The following is a 9,788-nucleotide window of genomic DNA, read 5'->3' as shown; positions in this document are numbered from 1 at the left end:
GCTCCAAACTTTGTCTCTGTAACTCCTTCCATGGGTGTTTTGTTCCCAATTCTAAGAAGGGGCANAGTGTCCACACTTTGGTCTTCATTCTTCTTGAGTTTCATGCGTTTAGCAAATTGTATCTTATATCTTTTTAATTTGGGGTTATTGCATGGACATAATGGGGTATCTTGGGGATGTAACTCCAGTACTAATCATGAAATCCATGTATGTGGCTCGCACATCTGTCATACCTAGACTGAGTGACATTGCACATGTTTGATTTTACCTGAACTTTGACCACAGCCCACGTAGGAGTCAGAGGTGGGATTTGCCTTGTGAGATCCTGTTGGTCCTCAAAAAAATGGGAATTTGAGGTTTTCAGCCTGCTTCCAAAAGTAAATTGGCTGTGATGTTGGTGATTTGTTTGTCTGGTGGACCATGAAAACACACACAAACATGTACACACCACACAAACCGAAGCTAATTTGGCTTTTACCATACATAGTTCTTTATATGGCCCTGGTGAGCTCTCCCAGGCTCTCAATTAGTTTACCCTCCTTCTTCACACAACAGCATCATATGGGAGCTTCTTGGATACTTGTGCACCTCCTTAGAGCAGAGCCTATTAGATTCTTTGGTCATCTTTTGAAGGCTAGGCCTTTGAACTCTCCATGTCTTTTGTGTGGCAAGGGTTTGGTAGGTACTGGTAATCTGCTTGTCCCGAACATTCCATATCACCAGAATCCTGTGCTGCAGGGTCCTTTGTAGCCCCCTCTCATTTGTCTTCATGATGAGATTTACACCCCCTTTTTGAAGAACTATCTCCTCCCATCTTTTGCCTGTCTTCTGATCGAGTAGATATTTGAACTTTACATGTACCTGACATAGTGTGGGTATCTGACAAACAGACACTTAAAATACTTTACTCACAATGCCTAATATTAGGAACTATGGTAGCTGACCCTTAGTCTATAAAACAAGAGCTCTGGCCCTCATGATCATCTGTTTGTCTATTCCAGCATCCTTGGTCCATCCACCTGTAAAGGTTCTCTGTATTCCAACAGGGATAGCAATACTCATCATTCAAAAACAGTTCTTGACTTTGTTTTTAAAAGGGAGAGGAACACACTACAAAGGTATGCACTGGCTCAGTCTAGAGTGGGTTGCTGGAATAATGGCTCTTTTTCCTCATGGAAAAGAATTAACAAAGCAAACAAACCAAAACCATACACAGTGAATGACATCACCTTCCAGCTTCACAAAGCCTATCTCTAAAGTGGAATGCTGGCTGTCCTGTCTCCAGCTTTGAGGCTAACACTTGCCATGGTTTTTAACTACAAATAGAAGGTCATTTTTCAATGGAAACAAAATTTGAATTGGGTCACTAGTCTACTAAGTCCTTGGGATTCTTAACTCATATCCAGGCAATTAAAGCTCAATTGATATTAGAAAATGACCATCTTTATCATCTTTCCACATTAGAGCCAATTGTTTCAAAACTTCCTCCAAGCAGTGGTGAGAGGGTACAAGGTACTTTATTGCCATCTGTACTTGATAATCACTCTGTAAGGCTCAGTCACAGAAAAGCCCAAGCCAACAGCCCAGATATTGCCACAACTGAGCATCCTGAGTACCTCTGCTCATTTTTGTTTTAATTGTTAGAAACAGGTGCTAGATGTGGCACACCATCATTTCTTCTGTATGTGCTCAATTTCCAGCATTAATAAACCGAGTAAATATCTTTTCACGTGCAAGTCAGTGAGACAGGCAGTAAAGAGTTTTCTCTCATGGGTTGTATAGCATTCTGTCGTTAGATTAATTGCAACATGGCCTTTGCATGGTATTGGTCATCAGAACATTTCAGTAATCAAATGTTTCACAAAGCAGTGCTGATCGTACAGTCTAGAGTCCCTCTACTAGGCTGAAACGAGAAATTTCAAGATCGAGGCCCAACCTGGGCATCTCAGTGAAACGTGTTACAGAATGAAAAGGTAAAAAGAGGGCTGAAGACAGGATTTGGTAGTAGAGTGCCTATTGCCTAGCCTGTGTGAGGTTATGGGTTCAATCCCTGGGACCTCAAAAAATAAAATTTTACAGATTTAATAGTAAAAAGAATTCAGAATTTTCACCAATATTCAAGATTAAATGAGAGTGAGAAGTTGTTCCTTGGTTTAATAACACTCCAAACTTTTTATGTGCATTTTCAGGCCACCTAAGCAAAATGTTTGAGAAACTGAATCATCTGTAGGTTCAATTTCTGTTTGTCTGTCTATTGAATTGAAAAACTTGAATTGAACTCTCCATAGTGGGTTCCTAACAGATAAGAGAATATAAGCCAGGCAAATACTTATAGAAAACAATCAATCTAAATATATATTTCAATAGCTTAGTTTTTGAAACAAATGCAACTATTAATACGTTGTTACTGTATTTAATATGGCAGTAATATGTTAATATAATAAATAAGGTATTGTTTAATAACATAGTGTATATATGTCTGTATTTTAATATTTTGGCAAATATTCTACTCATGGCATAGCAATATAGTTTAGTGTAGACACAGAATTTGTGTGTGTGTGTGTGTGTGTGTGTGTGTGTGTGTGTATCAACACATGCATGCTCTATTCTATCCTTCAACAAGAGCATTGTTTTCCTATGATTTCACTTGAAAACAATAAAACAATATCGGAAATAGCAATGTCTGGTATAAGTTTAATCCCAGAAAGTACAGTGAAAGCCACACTTTTATGATCGTCAGAGCAACATTGTATGGTGGGTGGTCACACTGTTACTGGTTCACACATATAGTCACTGCACTCTGCTAATAGAGGGATCTCCTGAGTGTCTGTGTTGTGGCCCTTGTAGGTACATCAGGATTGGCGATAAAGAATGCGAATTCAACAAGAACTTCCGCCTCATCCTACACACAAAACTGGCAAACCCACACTACAAGCCGGAACTACAAGCCCAGACCACCCTTCTCAATTTCACAGTCACAGAAGATGGTCTCGAAGGCCAGCTGCTGGCAGAGGTGGTCAGTATCGAAAGGCCAGATTTGGAGAGGCTAAAGGTAACTATTACTGCATCACCCCCAGAACTTACTCCTCACCCCTGCAGCACAGATGACAATGCTAGATGCTTGCCTATGAAGTAAACTCTGTAACTGAGGAAATTCCTCCTGAAAAATGCCAGGTAGCTAGGGGCTGAACCACAATGGAGATGGACCAGAGCTCAGGCTTAGAGTCTGTCAGTTAGCTTCAGCTGTCATTTTCGTGATCTCTAACAGCCCAGAATCCAGATCCAGCCCAATGTGGACCAGCCCAGAAAACTCTATTGGAAAAAAACTGGTGGCTTTCCTTTGCCAGTGGGTATCAATTAAAGATAGCATCTTGGTTAGGGCTGGGACTACTTTCCTCTCTGTGCTGGAATCCCGGCTGGCTTGAGCCTGTGCAGACCTTGCGCATGCTGCCAGACTCTGTGAGTTATGTGTGCAACTCTATGAGTTCTCTGTTGTATCTGGAAGGCACTGTCTTCCTGAAGTCATTCACCATCTCTGGATCTTACACTCTTTCTTTTTCCTCTTCTACATAGTTCCCTGAGTGCTTTAATGAAGACATTCCATTTGAGACTCAGTGTTCCAAAGTTTCCCATTTTCTGTACATTGTGCATTTGGGGGTTTCTATGTTAGTTTCTCTCTACTGTGAAAAGCGGCTTCTCTGACAATGGACAAGCGAGGTACTGATCTCTGGGTTTTTTTTTGTTTTGTTTTGTTTTATTTTGTTTTTTGACACCCTAAATTTTTCATTTCCGGTTTTAATTCTGCCTAGAATTTATTTATTGATTTCTTTGCTGGATTCTACTTCCATGTCTTGATTATTTTTATTATTTCATTCCACCATTTGTGTTTTCACAGACTTCATTAAGGGATTTGTTCAAATCCCCTTTCAGGTCCTTAAGCATATCATAATTCCTGCCTTGAAGTCCTTGTCGTGTGCTTTAGCTATATTGAATTTCTCAGGGCCTACTGTAATAGAGTTGCTGGATTCTAATGGAAGCATATTGTCTTGGCTATTCCTGTTTGTGGTTTTATGCTGAGATCTGGGCATCTGGAGAAATGACATTTTTTAGTATTTCTTGGCACTGATATCTGATCTTGTCTTCGATGAGTGGGTATTGTGTTCTTTGGATGATGTCCTCTCTGCATCTGAGGAAAATGTGATGACTGTAAGGGTCTCTGGTCGAGAATGCCTCTGAGTCCAGGGGCTAGTATGGCCACTAGTCCCTGGCAGAAACTATTTCTGTAGATTGGCAGTTATCTTAGTTAGGGTTTTACTGCTGTGAACAGACACAATGCCAAGGCAAGTCTTAAAAAGGACAGCATTTAATTGGGGCTGGCTTATAGGTTCAGAGGTTTAGTCCATTATCATCTAGGCGGGAACATGGTAGCATCTAGCATGCTGTAGGCAGACCTGAGAGTCCTATATCTTCATCTGAAAGCTGCTAGTGACAGATTGACTTTCAGGTAGCTAGAAGGAGAGACTTATAAGCCACATCCACAGTGACACACCTACTCCAACAGGGCCACACCTTCTAATCCTACCACTCCCTGGGCCGTGCATAAACAAACCATCACAGCAGTTGATACAAAGCCATACCGAGCCTTATTCTGAGATTTGTGTTGTGTTTTCAGACAAAGCCTTTGCCTGTGAGAGAGCTCCTCTGTTTCTCTAGGTAGACAGTCTCGTCTGTAGGGCTGGGACTTTGGCATATTTAATATTTGCTGTAGCACGGGAGCCATAGGCTTCAGTTTTCTCCAATATTGTTGTGTTTGTTTTCTTTCTTTCTGTTGTTTCAGATTTTTGTCTCAGACAAATAAACAAAAACTTCGTTTCTTGAATAAAACCTGCATCTTACCTCTCTCTCACTTTGATCCACTCTTCTCAGGCTGGATCTGGTCCTTATGGCTCTGAAGAGTACACATTTGATAACACGGAGGGAGGAGCAGGAAGAAGCCAGGAGGGGAGGGAGCAGGGGGAGAGAGAGAGAGGAGGCACACACAGCCTGGGGCACTGATAACACCCACTTCTGAAACCCCTGTAACAGCGCACCCTCCCCTACGCCCGCCCCCCCCCCCCCCCCCCCCCACTACCCAGCAGCAGCACACCACAGAGAGGGGCTAGAGGGGCGATTGCATCCCAGGCTAGTTTGGCCACTGGGTTTTCAAACCCTTTCTGTGTGAGACTGGAAGTCTTGGAGCAGTTGAGTTACCTCATAGCCCTTCTCCTTAGTCAGCTTAGTTTCCTTCTAGTGGGATTTTGGTAAGAGCAAGCGAAGGCTCTGTACATAGGACCTATCAAAATGAGTTTCCTCCCTGCTCTAGGCAACTGTGGTTTATTCTTTAGTCTTTACTGTGAGAATGGCCCGCCTCCCAGCAAGAAAACAGAAATGAGGAGGGCTCCCCGTGCCTGGGTACTCAGGAAGGTTTTTACTCTCCTGCAAAGGCCAGGTACAGTTTAAATTCTGATAATGACTCTCTGAACTTGCCTGCCCTATTTTTCTGGTGAGAGTTGGCCCAGGACCCCTGCTCTGTTTTGGTGAAAGATGATTGATTGCACAGCTCCTTCCGTATTTTGAAGTCTTCCTCATAATGAGTCTTCCAAGCTGTTTAAATGTCAGAACAGAAGCCAGAAATTTCTATTATTTTCTTAAACAGAGCCTTCCTAGAGGTTATTGGTGTTAAATAAGCATCCACACTCTAAACCTTTAGATTCTAACCAAATGTTGACTGTCTGAATTTTTAAATAATTTTGATAGTTGTGATCAGTATAGTGTTTCTTATCATGGTTGTGCTGACCCCTGTAACTCCCATGATTATGAGAACTGTCCTGAACAAAGCAGAACTGTCCTTAACCACCGTTCCTAACATTTTCTACTAGCTCGTTTTGACCAAGCAGCAAAACGACTTTAAGATAGAGCTGAGGGAGCTTGAGGACGACCTTCTCCTGCGACTCTCTGCTGCTGAGGGGAGCTTCCTGGATGACACAGACCTGGTAGAGCGCCTCGAGACCACCAAGGCCACCGCAGCAGAAATAGAGCACAAGGTAAGAGCAGCAGAGAACCCTGGGCAGGCTCAGTGCTCGGCTGGAATGGAACAGATGACAGCTGTCAGCACAAAACCCAGCTCTCTCCATTCAAGGGAAGCAAGAGTTTATTCTAGAGCCAGTTATGGGTGACTATGGCCTGGGGACGCAGGTTCAGGTTACCCCGAAGACTGTGACCCAGTGTGGCAACAGATCCATGGTGTTTTTATAGTAACAGATAAAAAGAAAACAATTAACCAAGGCACTTACATTAGGTAGATGGGTTATAGCAAAATAGGGAAGCTACTATAGGTCTCAGAGGCTATATAGTCATCTTCTCAGTTTTGAAGCTTGTAGAAGCTAGTGGCTTGCTAAGTGTCATTTTAAAGGTTTTTATGATCTATTTATTTTTATTTTATGCACATTAGTGTTTTGCCTATGAGTGTATCTATGTGAGGGTAGCAGATCCCCTGGAGTTACAAACTGTTGTGAGCTACCATGTGGGTGCTAGGGATTGAACCCAGGTCCTCTAGAAGGGGAGCCAGTGATCTTAACTGATAGCCAGCTCTCCAGTCCCCTTTTAAAGGTTTTTGATAGTCACAAGTTCAGACATGGATATGTAGCCCATGAGTGGCTTTCAAGGGACTAAAAATAATGAAAGATAATTTGGCTCTGGTATGAAACATTTTAACTCTGCACAAACAGGAAGTTCTATCCTTGGGGAATGTTAACATGAGTATAACTTTTAACACCACACCCTCTGGGAATTTCAGTTCACACAATGTAATCAGAGTCTGGTGCCTCCTCTAGGAAGACAGGTTTGTTGTATAACTTAGGACACTTAATAAACATTCCTCAATCCTTGGGCTACCAGTACAGGATTAAGAACAGAAATAGTTCTATTTGTACTTCAAGTTCCATAGCGATACAGTCATTCAATTATATTAATATTTCTTGTGTGCCCAATGTTGGAGCCTGCTGGTTTACATGGTAGAAACTAGAGGAGGGGCAACGCTCAGCTCCAGGGAGTAGTATCCCAGTGGATTGAGTTTTTTGAGAAGCCTTTGGAGCTGAAAGTTTTATTTACAGACCTCTGGTGGCAAGAAACCAAGCAGGGAATGATCCCATGTGGGTCTCAGTGCACCCTTTACCCTGGAAAAGTGACATTTCTCAAAAGCCAATAAATCATTTCCCATGCACAGCTTCCTTGTAAGTGAGCAGCATAGATCACAGTGGGCTGTGTGTGCACTTTGAACTTTCACAAGTGGCCGCTAGCTGTTAACATTGCAGAGTTTGGATGGGAATTAGACTCTTACTTTTTTGTGGCATATCCTCCTTTCTAAGTAATCCAGTAATTACCCAGCAGAAGCTATGTCGCCATACACCCAATGTATGTGCCTTAAATTAAGCAAGGCGGTAGAATACCAAATTACTCTCTCAAGTAAGTGTTTTCTAGGTGGCTCCTAAGATAGTAAAGATTAGAGCAATTAAGTAAATTAAGGCTTTGAGTTAACTTCCTGTCTTCTTAATGTATCACCATGAAGTCACAGCCCTCTCTGCCCTGTATGTCATTTACACACATCATGAGCCAAGACCATAGAAATGTTCAGGGGGGAATATTGTTAAAGCTTCAGGGGGCCAGTAACTTGTATTCTTAGAGAAAAAAAGAATAGGTTTGTATTTGGTTTTAGAAATAGGTATTTTTTTAACCCTTAAATAAAAATGATTAATTGATGGTGATATATCTCATCTCAGAAAATGTGTCCGGAAGCTAACAAGTAAGAATAAGTGGGAATGTGTGAGTGTATGGAGAGCTGGTGCTGTTGCAATTTGATGGCTGGGGAAGCCCTGATACAGAGGCTATTTAGGAAGCGCTTGGCTATTGCAGGTGCTATTGACCTTGGCTGCATTTGTGGATCTCATTGTTACCTAATAAAATCATTGACACTGAGTTGACCCAGCAGACTTTTAAGAGCCATCCCTGGGAGGTGATATAGCTGCATTGTCAAGGCCCAAGCGAGAGAAGGGAGGCAGGAAGGTGACATTACTCAAAAGGAGATTCCGCAGAGGCAAAACAATTAAGGTCATTTAAGTCTACAGGGTGGGATGCAGCTAGTACCCTCTCCTTTCCTGGTGGAATGCAGTTCATGAAAAAAAAAAGGTTACTTGAAAATAGGTATTTAAGAGTTTCTTTAAATTTTGATATTTATTATTTGGATACATATGCATGTGTGATATGGACACATCAGTATGGGCTCCCATGTACCACACTGTATGGAGGTCAGAGGACGACCCTCCAGAATTGGTTTTCTACTCCCACCCTGAGATCCCAGGTTCTAACTTAGGTCACTGGACTTGTGTGGCAAGCGTCTCACTGGTATGGACTTAATAATTTCATCAAACCTCATGTCCACAGATGTCAGGCCTGTCATGGACTTACCTTCCTTTGCTTGTTTTGATTTATTGAGTCGGGGTCTCAGTCTCTACTGCAGGTTGTTCTTCAGTTGAGCACATTGTGGTATTGCGGATCAGACTCAAACTTACAGCAGAGCTCCTGGTTCAGCCTTCCAACTACTGGGAATACAAACATGACCACAACATAGGGGTCAACTAGTAATAGTTGTTAATTTCAGATAGTCCTGAGAGTCCTTCCATTGCTGGAATTGTTTAGAAAACACAAAGATAAGTTACTGCTGTCGCTTGATCCCATTACAGGTGACAGAAGCCAGAGAAAATGAAAGAAAAATCAATGAGACCCGTGAGTGCTACAGACCAGTGGCGGCAAGAGCATCCCTTCTGTACTTTGTCATCAGTGACCTCAGGAGAATCAACCCCGTCTACCAGTTCTCTCTGAAGGTAATGCCAAACAGACTGAGGAAAATCCACAACTCCAGAAAGCCTGATTTTTTTTCTTTTTCTAGAAATTAGGGATTTATTTCTCAGAGCTCCTGGTAGAAGGGGAGGAAGAGTGGAGCAAAGCATTTAAAGCAACTGTTACGTATGTCAGATTCCCTAGACATTCCAAGAAAGCGGTTCAGTTTTCTCATAAAAAAAAAAAAAAAAAAAAAAAAAAAGGTAACGTTTTCAAATTTCAGACACACTGCTCAGAAACTCACATTCCATGATATGAAAGCCAGGATTTCAGCTTGTGCCTGTTTGACTACAAAGGCCAGGCTCTGTCTGCCATGCCACTCTGCCTTTGGGAAAGATTTTTAATTCTTGCTGTCAGTTTTGATATTCGAATCCTTAACGAGTTCCATCATCATGCGTCGGCTTGTCACTGGGTGTGAAGCTTGGGTTTTGTTTGTTTTGTTGTTTTTCTCTTCTGATACAGGGGTTTTCTGGGTAGCCCTGGGTAGCCTAGAACTCACTCTGTAGACCAGGTTAGAGATCCACTTGCCTCTGCCTCCAAAGTGCTGGGACTAAACCTGTCACCTAAGCGTTTTGTTTTGTTTTTAATAAAAACATTAAAGGTAGGCAAAGGACTCATGGGACACTTAAAATGAAAAAAATCTACAGGGGAGATTTCCAGGGGAGCCATGGATGAGGGAGATGAGGGGAAGGACAGGCGATCAACTAAACTACACTTTGTTCAAAACACCATAAGGTAATACCATGCATGCTCACCATAAAGATTTCTAAATAATACAAACATCTTAAAAGCTACCATACTGCCATGTGGAATCATCAGGTAGCTTTATTTGAGTGTGTCTTACGTAAAATTTT

The 9,788-nt window shown here is 42.0% G+C and overlaps 1 protein-coding gene across 1 annotated transcript in view; it reads left to right on the top strand.

The window, feature by feature from the left end:
* The window catches only part of Dnah11 (dynein axonemal heavy chain 11), a 309,803-nt gene that overhangs the window by 251,118 nt on the left and 48,897 nt on the right, over nt 1-9,788 (top strand). The window contains exons 66-68 of the mRNA XM_029484410.1: nt 2,848-3,052; nt 5,919-6,083; nt 8,778-8,918. Of these exons, the coding sequence (XP_029340270.1) occupies nt 2,848-3,052; nt 5,919-6,083; nt 8,778-8,918 (511 nt within the window). The remainder of the gene's footprint in view (nt 1-2,847; nt 3,053-5,918; nt 6,084-8,777; nt 8,919-9,788) is intronic.

Source organism: Mus caroli, chromosome 12 (genome assembly GCF_900094665.2).
Source record: "Mus caroli chromosome 12, CAROLI_EIJ_v1.1, whole genome shotgun sequence".
Taxonomy (NCBI): domain Eukaryota; kingdom Metazoa; phylum Chordata; class Mammalia; order Rodentia; family Muridae; genus Mus; species Mus caroli.
This window is presented reverse-complemented; position numbering and strand designations above follow the sequence as displayed.